Below are 13,677 nucleotides of genomic sequence, written 5' to 3' on the forward strand. Positions count from 1 at the left end.
CTCCTCAACCTCTCGTGCTTCACAGCCCAAATATTTGTCACCCAGGAGCCATCACTGGTGCCTTGTATCGGCCCAGGGTGCTCAGGAGATGGGTGGGACCGAAGGAAAAGGGTGTCTGGACAGATTTATTTGGTCTGGTGCCAACAGGACACAGTTTCACTCTTCACCACCACAGTGAGAGGTTGGCCTTGCTCACACCACGGGCATTTTGGGGATGTAGCACAGGCCACCATAGAATCCTGGAAACTTAAGGCTGGAGAAGCCCTCTAAGATCACAGAGTCCAACTGTTAACCCAGGACAGCTGTGTTCACCACTAACCCATGTCTCTGAGTGTCACACCCACACACCTCCTGAACACTCCCAGGGGTGGTGACTCCACCACTGTCCTAGGCAGCCCCTTCCAATGCCTGACCACCCTTCTGGGGAAGAATTTTTCCCAACATCCAACCTGAGCCTCCCCTGGCACAGCTGGAGGCCATTCCCTCTCCTCCTGTCCCTGTTCCCTGGGAGCAGAGCCCGACCCCCCCCAGCTCCACCTGCCTATCAGGGAGTTGCAGAGCCAGAAGGTCCCCCCTGAGCCTCCTTTTCTCCAGGCTGAGCCCCCCCAGCTCCCTCAGCCACTCCATGGCACTGCAGAGCCAGGTCTGGGGCTTCTGCCAGGCTGGCTGTGTCATTCCTTGTGTCAGGGCAGTGCAGCTGGGCAGAGAGAGCTGCACTCCATCAGGGACACCGGCCAGGAGAACCTGCTGAGGTTCCTATTCCGGGGCAGAGCCTGGAGGCAGCCAGGCCTCGCTAACAGGAGCTACTCGTTGCACAGGATCCACCCCACAGCCTCCTGTGGGGCGCTCAGGGCTGTGTGGCAGCTCTGCCAAGTGCCACAGACCTTTGCTGGCACCACACTGAGCAGCTGAGCCCAGCAGAGCTGAGTTTGTCACAGCCAGGTTCTGTCAGGTCACATAAGCCACGCCGGTGCTGACTGAAGAAACCTTTGTGTGGCTGTACAAGGCTTGGCTTAAAAACCACCATCAGCAGGGAAAAACCTCTGCTCAGTGCTTATCCTGGGGGTCTCCTGTCATGCCCAGCCTGGGTACTCAGCACCAAACACATCAGCTGTGTTTCCCCAGGTTTTTGGAGGTTGGCTGGAGTGAAGTCCTGCTTCCCAACCAATCCTGGCTGGGCTGAGGTCCTGCTTTCCAGAAAGTCCTGGCTGAACTGAGGTCCAGCTTCCCAAGGAGCCCTGGCTGGGTAAGGTCCCGCTTCCCAACCAGTCCTGTCTGGGCTGAGTTCCTCCTTCCCCACAAGCCCTGGCTGGGCTGCACATGGAAAAGGGAATGTGGTTGTGGATACACCCATCACCCTGGCAGCCCTTCGGGGAGAAAATGGATGCAAGCCACGCACGGTCTCAGATGGATCCAGCTTCACTCGTGCTTTAACGACAGATAAACCGGGCTTGAAGTTAACTTCATGTACATGAAACCGTAACTCAGAAAAGCTCGAACTAAAAGGGGACATTTCAGTCCCACGGGCTGCAGGTCTTATCCCCTAAAAGGGGGAGCCCTTTGAAGCGCCGCAGCTGCTGCCGCTTCGCTCCCCGTGCATGCGAGGGCACGTCCCGAGCTCCTTTCCCTGCGCCGGCACTTCCCATCCTGCTTTCCCTGCGTGGACGAGAGGGAGAGGGAAAATATTCCACCAAAGCATCTAACCCCAATTCCCCCCCTCCCCACCCCAAACCCCACGGGAGCCCAAGACCCGGAGGCAGGATGGGCACAAAGGCGCTCTCCCCACCACAGAGCTGCCCCTTTAACATGGAGGAGCGGGGGCAGAACTACCGCTCCCGGCGTCCAGCGCCGGCTCTGATGCCCGGGCTGCGCGCCCAGCGCCGCACGCCGGGGGCTGTAGTTCCTCCGCGGTCCCGGCTTGGTGGGGAGGGGGAGGCGAAAAACAACCCACCCGCGTGGTGTTTGGCTGCCGGTCGGGAAGGTGGAGGGCGAGGCGGTGCCGCTCTTGGTGCCCCCCCCCCGGTGCGGGTCATCGCTGCTGGGGCAGTGCTGGTGGCACAGCTCGGGGGGCTCGGGGTGCCCCTGCCTGGTGGGCTCCGACTACCCAGGGTGGTGCTCAGAGTGCATAAACTGGAGGGCTCGAGGTGCCCAGGCTGGGGGGCTCAAGGTGCACAAGGTGGGGGATTAGGGGTGCCCAGACTGGGGGGGCTCGGGGTGCCCAGGGAGGAGGGGCTCAGACTGCCCATGCTGGGGGATTTGGGTTGGAGGGGCTCAGGGTGAGCAGATGGGGGGGGCTCAGGGTACCCGAGCTGGGGGGCTCAAAGTGCACAAGCAACGGGGGCTCAGGGTGACAAACCCGGGGCGATGTTTGAGTTTGGGGGGGGGGCCCAGAGAAGATGGGGCTCAGAATGTCCAGACTGGGGGGGGGGCTCAAGGTGAGCAGACCTGGGGGCTTGGGGTGCCAAGGTGTACAGGTGGTGGGAGCTCAAGGTGCCCAGGCCGGGGGGGCTCAGCCCCATCCATGCTGAGGGGAGCTCGGGCTGGACTGGCTCAGGCTGAGCACACTGAGGGGCTCAGTGTGCCCAGGCCGGGGGGGGCTCAGCCCCATCCCCTCCACGCCAGCGAGCGCCGGTGGGGGGAACTCGGTACCGTGCCCGCACCCGGGGCAGGGTAAAGCAGCCGCACTGGGGGTTTGGTGAGGGGGCGATCCCGCTCCTCCCTATCCCCCCGTTCCCATCCCATCCCATCCCATCCCACCCCGGCCCGGCCCGGCCCGGCGGCGCCCGGAGCGGCCTCGCCTTCCCGTGGTGCAGCGCGGCCGCGGCCCCGCCGCGCCCGCCATGTTGTCGGAGTGATCGCGGCCGGGGCAGAGGCAGCGGCAGCGGCCGGGGGGGGCCCGCCATCCGTCTGCATCCGAGCGCTCCGCCCGTGAGTACCGCCCGGGGCCCGGCCCCGCCGCGCCGCGGAGCCCCCCGCACCCGCCCCTGCCCCGATATTGGCGCGGGGAGCGCCGCCGAGGGCCCCCGGGCCGCCCCGAAGCGGGCGAAGCGGCGGCGGGGGCGCTCCCGCCCCGGCTCCGCGGCCTGGGCCCATTGTTACCCCCGGAGCCCCCCCGGGCGCGCCGGGGAGGGGGACAGGGAGGGTGGGTTGTGGGGGGAGAGGGTTCATCGAGCCCCTCGCCCGCATCTCCCACCCCCCCCATCCCTGGGCCCGGCTCCCTCTGATCCCGCGGGGCTCTCCCGGAGCCGGGGGGGGATCTCCCGGTTCTCCCGGCGGGGCTCAGTCCCGGGGGTCTCCCCGTTCTCCATCCGTGGGGGGCTCATCTCTTCCCGCTTTGTTGCCCGCCGGGGGTGCCGAGGGGTGGTTGGGTCCCACCCCCCCTGTTTTTTTGGGGGGGTTTCGGCGGTTCTTGGGTGTCCCTGGGAAAGGAAAGGGGAGTGGGGGTGTCGGTGCAGGAGGAGGCACACGATCCTTTTGGATGGGCTGGGTGACCCTGCCAGGGGGGGGTGGGGGTTGTGTGGCTTTGGCTTTTGTTTTGTTTTGTTTTTTTGTTTGTTTGTTTGTTTTGTTGTTATTATTTGGGGTTTTTTTTTTTTCATTTCCCCCCCTTGTTTTTATCTCGTGCTCGCACACAACAACAGCGCTCGGCCCTTGTGAGCTGAAAACTTGGGATTTCATTAAGAGTCTCTCTCTCTCTCGCCCCGACCTGAGAAACGCTCTGATTTATTTGTTTTGTTTTGTTTGTTGTTTTCTTTGGTCAATGTTTAATAACTTTGTGCGGAGCAGAGATTTTCATTAGGCAAGATCATGAGTAAGGAATTTCCTTTATGAAGGGGGAGGTGGGGTAAGGGGATCCATGGATCCTCCTGTATTTTAACGCTGATTTAGGGAATCTGGTGGGTCACGGATTCGCTGCTGCTGCGTCTCCCCAGGTTTTCAGGGAAACACAAGGATAACGTTAAAAGTTCTGGTAGGCCAAAGCCACACAGCCCTCAAACAATGGCTCTGCTTTCATTTTCAGTGCAACTTTCGGAAAAAAAAACCCACCCAACCCAAACTCTTCTGCTGTGGGGGTTGAACTTTTTAAACAGGCGGTTTACACTGTCTTAATTTTGTAATAATCTGTGATTTCGAGAGGAATATGGAATAAGAGCTGTGAGGATCCCTCAGGGTGGATTAAAGCTCCTTTATTTAGTATTGCTGCCACTGGTGCTTAAAACTTTTGCTGGGAGATTCCTCCAAAGTTTTTTTGTTGCTTGTGGAACGTCCCATAATCTGGAGTGTTTTGCCTGTAACGATAACACGGATCAGTTTATTTACACACCGTGTTTTTATCCAGGGAAGAGGAAAATCGCCTCCTTTGAGCGTTGTAAGAGCATGGAAGCCTTTGTTTGTAAACTCCCGATTCTCCCCAGCAAACGCTTTACCTGGGAAAAGTTTATCACCTGTTTTTAGGGGGAGATTGGGAATCCTGGAGGTTCTTTCTGGAGGCAGCTGCGGGCTCGGAGTGGATCTCTGGGTGACCGCACACGTTTCTGAGGCTCTGTGTGTGCTTTTGAATGACAGGATTCAGCTGTCCCGCTGCCTTCTAACACGGCATTCCCATAAAAACACGGCTTGGAACTAAACTTGAACTACCCACAATGCTCCGTTCCCCTTTGCTCCCTTTCAAAATGTCGCCTTTGCCAAGTTTTTCCTCTCGTGTTCGGGAGCTGCAGCCGAAAGAGGAAGCGCCTGGGAGCAGCAGGGACTTCCGTGGATCCCCTTGGTTCCATCGACTGGGATTTTCTGGAGCCTCAAGCCGTCCCCTCCTGATTTTTATTAGTAACGATCTGGGAGCAAATTAACCCAGAAATGAATTAGTGCCTTTCCTTGCAGCCTTTTGAGGGAGCAAAGGCTGCGGTTGTGCAGACTTGCAACTTTGTACCTTGTGGTTTCCCCCTGGAAACGGGCTTGTCACAATATACTGGGAATATTATTTTTTTATGGATTCATAGTATCTTCCTGTATTTGTTTTAGGTTTTGTTTTTTTGTTTTTTTTTTTTTAAACACTGGCCTGAGATAACTTGTAACCTCATTTCAAGGGGCTGCTTAGATTTCACTGCAGTTAATACACACCTCAACTTGGTGATACATGAATTTCTTTACCAGTAATTACTTCATTTTTTGTTCTTATTTAGCGCTTGGTTTGATGTTACTGAGGGATTTTTGATGCTGTTTACAAAAGGGAAACCAAGGGGAAAATGCCACGAAATCGAATTGTCTTCTTAACATCAGTGAAGATTTAGCAATACTGTGGTTTTTTACAGTGTTTTTTCAAGTATTTGGGGAAGGTGGTGATTTCCAGGCTCTTTGGGAGCCAGAGGAGTTAGTCCTGTTGAATGTTCCTGCTGTTTAAGTTGTGAGTGTATAAAAAGCCCTGCAGAGTGGCCTTGGGGGCTGTGTGTGCGTGTGTTTGTGGCAACAGATCACGTTGTGGGTGCAATTAAAAATACCTGATCTCTGCAGTTTTCAGAGTCGTTTTTCTTCTGAAACTGCTCTCAGTTAGTAGGACAAACCTCACAAAGTTTGATCAGAGACAGGACTCGAGTTTTTTATTTCTCTGGTAGGAAAATTGCTCTTGGAAGTAAATTGTGGTAGTTGATGTTGTTCAGAACTGCTGTGATGAGCAGGGAGGGAACTCTGAGGACCTCAGAGCTGCTCTCAGGAGCCACCAAGGTACAGCAGTAAAGGATCCTGGGGCTGGTGTGCAGCTGTGCTGGGAGGCCCTAAACACCCCCCACCACCCCAGGTCCATCCTTAGAACTCCTGCATTTCTGTACCTGAAGCCATAAACTTTTTAGTAAAGACCAACCAGGACTATCCCATGCCTTTATTTATAAAATTTGCTTTATGTGTGAGCATTCTCTAACGGGGAAAACACTTTGCTGTTCACACCTGTAGTACCTTTATTGCTCTGACAGTGTTGTCTTAAAATACCAAACAAAATTCCGTGGTTTTGTGCTGCTGGGACGTTACCAAAATGCTTGGGGAATAGTAAATTTGTGAGTTCTGTCTGCCTAGTCTGCTGGTTGTCCTGGGCTGTTTTGGGTGTATACAAAGCATTTGAGGTATTTTGTTTATTTATTAGGGTGTTTTCTTGGGGTATTCAGTGCATTGGGCACCGAGAATGTGTTGGGGGGTTTTTATGAGTCTGGTTTTGCCCTGGTGCCATCAACAGTGGGACTGGCACTGCTGGTTGTGCCGGCTCTGGAAGGTTCTCTCGAGATCCCGGGCACCAGGGGTTACCTGCCCTTTTTCCAGGGAATCTCCTAAAACATTACCAGTGTGTTTTATGTCTCATGACCACAGCCAACTTCTGAGTTAGCAGGAGGAGAGCACATTGTGTTGGGGACTTCGTTAAACTGTACGAGCAGAATTTCGGGATTTTAGGTTTGCATTGGGGGGGAAAAAAAGCGACTCCAGACTGTTGCTTTGCTGCTTTGCATGACTGAGGGGACACATCGGGATACAGTGGGGCTGTGTGTTTGTATTGATCGAGGATCTGCCCTCATTTGTCAGGTGTAAACAAGCACTGCTGGTGTCATTTGTGTTCCACTGGGGTTTTTGGGAGCTTTTTTCCTGTAGTTTTCTGTGGCAGTGCTCCAGTCAGTGTGTTGTCCACCACTGAAATTCCCATTCTGATGTCAGCCTGACGGGCACCTTACACGAGTCTTGTGTGTCCTGATAACCCTGTGCAGCACAGCGTGTGGGATTTCTGGCTAAGATGCATTTTTAGGTGCTGTTTCAGCTGCTGTGTTAATGGAGCAAATGAGTGTTAAAAGGAGTCAGAGAAGACCGAGAGGAGACCTCAGTGCAGTTCCAACTGCCTGGGCAGGGGCAGAGGAGGGGCAGGACTGAGCTCTGCTCTGGGGGAGCAGGGACAGCCCCCAGGGAATGGCTGGAGCTGTGTCAGGGCAGGCTCAGGGTGGATCTCAGGGAAAGGTTCTTCCCCCACAGGCTGCTTGGGCACTGAACAGGCTCCCCAGGGCAGTGGGCACAGCCCCAAGGCTGCCAGAGCTGCAGGAGGCTTTGGCTGATCCTCTGGGGCACAGGGGGTGACTCTTGGGGCTGGGCCTGTGCAGGGCTGAGGGTTGGACTGGATGATCCTTGGGGGTCCCTTCCAGCTCAGCACATTCTGGGATTCTCACATTTGCCACCGTGATGTTCCCCTGCCAGTCACAAGATGGGTGTGTTAGGACTGTAAGGATTTATTCAACACGTAAGAAGCTGCAAGGATTTCATGTTTTCTCTTCCATCTCCCTTTCCCACCATCTCTCCCCGCTCCAGGTGCTGGTGGAATGAGCGTAGCGTGTGTTTTGAAGAGAAAAGCAGTTCTGTGGCAGGACTCGTTCAGCCCCCACCTGAAGCAGCACACTCAAGATACAGCTAATCCCAACATGCCTGTTGTACTGACATCTGGAACAGGGTCCCAGGCTCAGCCACAGCCAGCTGCAAACCAGGCCCTCGCAGCAGGGACACACTCCAGTCCTGTTCCGGGCTCCATAGGGGTCGCAGGCCGCTCCCAGGACGACGCCATGGTGGATTATTTCTTCCAGAGGCAGCACGGCGAGCAGCTCGGGGGAGGAGGGAGTGGCGGCGGCGGCTACAACAACAGCAAACACCGCTGGCCCACCGGGGACAACATCCACGCAGAGCACCAGGTACAGCAGCACCTCGGGGTTGGCCAGCTCGTGGTGCACCCAGGCTCGTTAGAGAGAGGCTTTTAAAGGCCCTTTTTTCAGGCTGGGTCTGGTTCTGGTGTGGTCGGAGCGGCAGCGATCGTGCTTTTTTTTTGTTTGCTCAGCGTTGTGGTGCCTCCGTAGCTCTGAGCTGAAAGGTTTCTGCTCTTGAGGGTGTTGAAATCCCAGTGCGCTCTCTGTGACAGTCAAATGCATGTTTACAAAATTCACCCTTCCCTTTATTGATTTTTGTCTTTTTTTTTTTCTGATGTGTGAACCAGCACGGCCGTGGCTGCTGCTGCTGCTGCTTTTCAAATCTGTTGCTGTAGTTAAATAATTCTTATGTAATGGTATTACAAAACTGCCAATGCATGTAGGTTGGGCTTTTACCCTTCCCAATATTGGAAATCACAGTGGTGGAAGTTGTTGGTGATGTGTTTTCCTGGGTTCCTTTGCTTTGGGTTTGGGGTTTTCTGGCTGTAATTGGGAGGGGAAGGTGCTAATGGAGTGCTCAGCTGAACTGGGAAGAGAACAGCTCTGAGAATGTCACAAAGCGGTGGTTTCAGAAATGCAGCGAATTCTTAGAGCCACTTAAAGGGTGGTGGGCCAAGATGTGTCTGTAGTAGTGTTTACTAGAAGTCCTTTCAGTGCCTGCATTGTGAGTTGAGCTGGAGTTAAATGAGTGTATGACTCACTCTTGCTGTCTGTGACCTGTAACTCACTCATCAAAGACAAGGGATGTGCTTCCTCTCGAGAGAGGCAGCAGAACCCGAGTGTAAGCACATTTTAAAAAAGAATGATCCCCACAGATATTGCCAGGGCAGCAGACACAGAGCTTTTGCAACCTTGGTGAACATCTCCTGCCCCTGGTTTCTCAAATCAAAGCGGCCAAGCCCTTGCTCCTCTGCTATTGCCTCCCCAGGGGATGTGTTGCCAACCAGACCATTTAAAAAGCAAACATTGCAGGGAATTTTGCAATCTCACTGAAGTCACTGTGTACATCAGCAAAGAAATAAATCCAAGTGCCCTGTTAATTTGTTCTGGAAGACAAAAAAAAAAAAATCACATAAAATACTACAATAGGAACGAAGCAGCTAGAAAAATATTGTTGTTATTCCCTTATGTGGAAACAGTATTTTAGGTATCACTTCCAAGCAAATAACTCCATTGAAACATGTAATTTTTCTGTTTACTATCCAAGTTTTCAGTCACTAAATGTAAAACTCATTTCAAGAGACACAGAGTGCAAGAGATCTTAACGTGTTTTAAGTTGTGTAAGAAACAATAAGCAACAATTTCTTGCTACAGGGCTGGAACTTGGAGGTCTTTCAAAGCAAAGCTGTCCTGCAGTCTGGGGTGGGGATGTCTGGGCAGGGACTGCTCTTGTTTGGGCATTTTTGGGGAAAGGTGACTTGATGAATGGAAATGATGTCATAGATTCTCAATCCTCTTTTCCTCCAGCTCACGCTTTCATCTTCCTTTCACTGAAAATTCCTGAAAGCAAAGACAGCAAAACTCACTGGAGATAAGGGGGAGGTGGGGACAGGACACTTCCAAGCTTGCAGTCATTAAAAGCTCTGCTGGTATTTGAACTTTTATTTATTTAGTAATGAAAAGACTTAAACCTCGACTCAAACAGAAGAATCCTGCCTGTAGATGTGTTGTCAGTGTTTTGTTGCTCAGCTTGGTTTTCTTCAGGAACTTCCTGAATGAAATGATAGTTAGAAATACATCACTTTAATGAAAGGAAGCTCGTTAGCTTATCTGGTTTAAATGAACTTCTAAAATGCAGTGCATGTACTTTTTTTGGAGGCAGAACACTTGTGAGAAGGTTGTATGGGCAGAACACACCTGCAGGATGGAGCTCACAGAGGTTCTGGGTGATGCTTTCCATGTTTCCCCTGGTGTGTTCTGCGATCTGAGCTCAGGAAATAACTCCCGTAACAGAGTTAACGTTGGGGCTCTATCTCCTCTGCTTCCTGGTGGTTTTTTTGGGTATTTATCACATGCTCCTGATGGTTTGCACTCAGTGCTCATCTCCAAACCAATCCTTGGGTTTAGTTTCTCTGGAGTCAGCTCTGAGGTGGGGCACTCAGCCTGTCCTGATGTGACACCGTGTGCTCCAGTGATTGCTGGGCACTTTTATCTGGGCTTGTTGCTCTGTCCCTTCTCGGTGCCTCTCCTTCCGTGGTTCCCTGGTTGCCTTGGGGTTTTGCTCAAATGCAGGACATACATAATCTTAGTACTACCATTCTGTCTGATTTTGTGGCCACCTCTACATCTGCTTCTTAAATTATCAATTCCTTGGAGCAAGGGCTAATCTTAGGCATGCAGAATGATTTAATTCAGTTTGGGCTTAGCTGGGGTAGAATTGAGTTCGTCCTGTAAGGACAGAAGTGGAGGGAAGTGCTGGGACATGCAGGGAGGTTAGTGAATCATTATGGATGGCTGCTGAGCCTCAGTTTCTTATGGATACACTTCTATTCCTGTACTTTTTATTTTAGGCTTTCAAAGATCGTGCAGTGAGGGCCCAGCCTGGAAGACTGGGTAGGAAACTTAGTAGCTAAAAGATAATGGGAAGTCATAAAAAAAAAAAATAATTAGAGGCTAATATAGGTTAATGTCTGCCTGGAGCTTGGGAGGTCGTAATTAAAGGTAGAGGGATTTGAATTGTTGAATCCCAGTTTCTCCTTTGTTGCACATGTAGACAGCCATCTCAGTCTGTTGGTGATAATGCTCCAGTGAGTTTTCTCAAATGACAGCATTTCATGGTGTTACTAAACAGCAGGAGTGCTGTGAGTCAGGACTCAGCCACATTATCCCTGGTTTTCATGGGTTTGTTGTGCTGGCTGTTCTTCCTGGTCACTTCTCATCCTGTGAAACTTCAGCAGGGATGACTTCAGGAAAAGTTTCTCTCCTCTCAAGGAAGTAGGTGGTGTCCTCTTGTTGGGAAAATGCAGGTTCTTTTTGTATTTTACCTAGAAACTTGCTTTTCCTGTTGCATTTTCCCCTTTTCCATAAGGTGTGTAGGGCCAAGTTTTTATATAAAATTAAGGAGTTGAAGATGCTCCTGTCATTTTAGACATTTAGGTTCACCACAACAAATATTATAAACTCCAAATAAATAGCAAATGTTAAAAATAGTAAATATTGTCAATTCAAATATAGCAAAACAGCAGATATTGTGAATTCCTCTTTGTCCTTTCAGACACTGAAATAATGGTGGAACCAGACTTTTTTTTTTTTCCTAGCCCGGATTCTCAGAGCTCCTAAGCCAAATTCCAGCTGTCTGCAGCTCCAAATCCTCAATCACCACACTTTACATGGAAGACACTTCCATCAGCCACATCCTGACTGCTAAATGTACCCTTCTCTTTTTATCCCCAAAAAGCAGCAGGATGAGGTTGAGTGTCAGGGCCCACCAGTAATTTTAATATTAAAATGAAGAGGTTTAATGTGTCATTCACCAACAGAGCCTGATTGCTGTAGGGCAGACAGTTACCCTGGCTGCTCTGGGGTGGTTTTGTGCTCTTTATCCAAGAAAAAAAACATGGATAGAGATCAGAAGATCACGTAGGTAGAGGCACAGGATGGCCCCAGATGAGTAATGGCCTGGGTTGGGTTTGTCTTGCCTGTCAAAGGTTGCACAGATCTTCCAACCCCAAACAGCTCCTGGGGGGAACGAAACAACAGTTGAGATATTCAGCTGGGACAAGTTATCAGCACTGAGCAGGTTTTTAGGAAAAATTGGCTGGGCTTTCTTGGATGGGGTCTCCTGTGGCTTGCGTGTTCTTGAACTGGAGTGAAGGCAGAGTTCCTGTGGTGGTGGTCCCTCTGGAATTGCAGTGAATGGATATACTTAGACTGTCTGGATTGCAGTTTGGGTAGTGTGGGAGTTGCTCAGTGGAAGCAAATGATTGTAGGCATTTGCTTTCTCTGAGAGCATGTTTAATTAATAACTGGAGACAATGGAACTCTGCAGGGATCGCCTTGTTGAATGTGGGGAATTTTTCACATGTAGTTGGTGGAGAATAGTGAGAGCAACAGGGCTGGGACTGGGGTTTATGCTCAGTTTTTTTTTGCCTTTTGGCAACATGACTGTGCAAGTTCTTCACTGGGAGCTTGGATTCAAGTGGAGACAGAAGGTGATTCTCCTGGCAGCTTCCTTCAGGGAGCACAGCTACTCAAAATGCTGCTCCCTGCTCCGAGAGCGTCTGCATTCGGGCATGTTTGACAATGTTGGGTGTCTCTTGGCAGGCACCATGACCAGGGTTTGCCTTAAAGTTGTGGCAAGGTCCTCTAAAAAGATCCTGGAAGCTCTGGTGTTCATTCTTCCAAAGGGAAATCCTGTTAAAGTGACAGTGAGCTCTCGAGGACAGAGGTTTCATCCCGTCCCTGCAAGTGTCCAAGGCCAGGTTGGACGGGGCTTGGAGAAACCTGGGCTAGTGGAAGGTGTCCTTGTCCGTGGCAGGGGGTGGAAAGGGATGATCTTTTAATTTCCCTTCCAGCCCCAATGATTCCATGATTTCTGATCTGTGGAAAGAGCATTTGAGGGCTGCTGTGCTCTAAATTATTGGGTTTGTTGTCCGAGCTGGAGTTGAAGCCATGGAGTGAGTCCTTTGTCACACACACACACGGCTCAGTCTTGAAGATGGCTTCTGATGAAAAGTTGCATTTCTGATGCACATTTGATTAAATCTGTTGAATTTTCCTGGGAACTTCCTTGTATCCCAGTGAACTGGTGAGGGCTTTCCTTCTGCTGACCCTGAAACCGATACTAACTCGATACCCAGGTAATTTAGAACATAATTCCTTGCTGAAATGAAATGTCTGGTTTGGCTGATTTGTTGCACAGAGATTTTTCCATAGTGAAGGGGTATCTTGGGAGGGGAATTGGAACATTTAATTCAGTTTTCTGCTTTATATTGTCTTTTGAACATTCTTCCCCAGATAGAAGGAGCACAAGTAGATTGGCTTAGTTGGACATTTGGGGTTGTGTATTGGAAAATCCTTCTGATGTACAGGGGAGAGTAAACACCCTAAATGCTCAGAAAGTTAGTTCAGGAGTCTAATATTCCTCCAGATCCACAAATTTTACTGTCCCTGACAGGCAGTGGCAGGGTATTGGTTCTAGTTGGCATTGCCCAAGTGCCCTGGTGTGCTGGCACTGGGGTTTCTCCCGTGGTGTGTCACCATTGTAGTCTGCTCAGGAGGAGCAAAGGCACTTTCACACTACTGAATTTATGAATTTCAAGAAGCCTTCAAGTATTTAAGTTGATATTTTGTGCCCAAGCATGCTCTGAGTAGAGGATTATTAGAGAACTTGTCCTGCTTGTTTTCTTCCTCCCTCTCCCCAACTTTCCCCTTAGTGTAGTTTGTGGTTTGCTGAGTTGCTGTGACCTCTCTGTCCATCTGCAGAGCAGGTCGTGATTCATTTTTTGTAAACTTTGGGTAGGATCTGACCCACCCAATCCATCCCCAGCTGCTTCTTCCTCACAAACTGCCACGAGTCCTTCGGGCTGCTCAGAAATCTGCCTGTCCAGAGCAGTGACTCTGGTGTTGCCTGGGTCTAAAAACTCTCTCTTAGGTGTGTCTGGGACAATTTCAGGCTGTTTTCTCTGCTCCTGCAGTGAACAAACTTGCCTTTGTGCAGTGCCATGTGATGTGAGCGATCTGCTCCCAGCTCTCCTGTCGCTCCTGCCTCTGCTAAGGATGACTTTTTTTCCAGGGCAGTTGTTTTTTTATTGGGAACGTCTGGCTGTGTCATTTGCCCTGTGCAGAAAGTTTCGCTTTGGACTTTGTGGGGTGAAACTTGACTGTCCCTAAAGCCTCGCTGCCAGCAGTTGGTGTGGCACAGGGCCACTCACATCTGCTGCTGGCACTGCAGTTAGACAGTGCTGTGTCCCTTCTTTCTACCTTTTTTCCCTCTGAATTGAAACCTTGGAGGGTCAGAGTA

The 13,677-nt window shown here is 51.1% G+C and overlaps 1 protein-coding gene across 7 annotated transcripts in view; it reads left to right on the plus strand.

Moving 5' to 3' along the window:
- Window positions 1-2,821: 2,821 nt before the first annotated feature.
- The window catches only part of PUM1 (pumilio RNA binding family member 1), a 75,237-nt gene continuing 64,381 nt past the window's right edge, over window positions 2,822-13,677 (plus strand). For all 7 annotated transcript variants that reach the window (XM_050326121.1, XM_050326123.1, XM_050326124.1 and 4 more), the window contains exons 1-2: window positions 2,822-2,928; window positions 7,330-7,703. In XM_050326121.1, the coding sequence (XP_050182078.1) occupies window positions 7,341-7,703 (363 nt within the window). In that variant the 5' untranslated portion in view covers window positions 2,822-2,928; window positions 7,330-7,340. The remainder of the gene's footprint in view (window positions 2,929-7,329; window positions 7,704-13,677) is intronic.

Source organism: Myiozetetes cayanensis, unplaced genomic scaffold, assembly GCF_022539395.1.
Source record: "Myiozetetes cayanensis isolate MyiCay16 unplaced genomic scaffold, myiCay2020 scf31, whole genome shotgun sequence".
Taxonomy (NCBI): domain Eukaryota; kingdom Metazoa; phylum Chordata; class Aves; order Passeriformes; family Tyrannidae; genus Myiozetetes; species Myiozetetes cayanensis.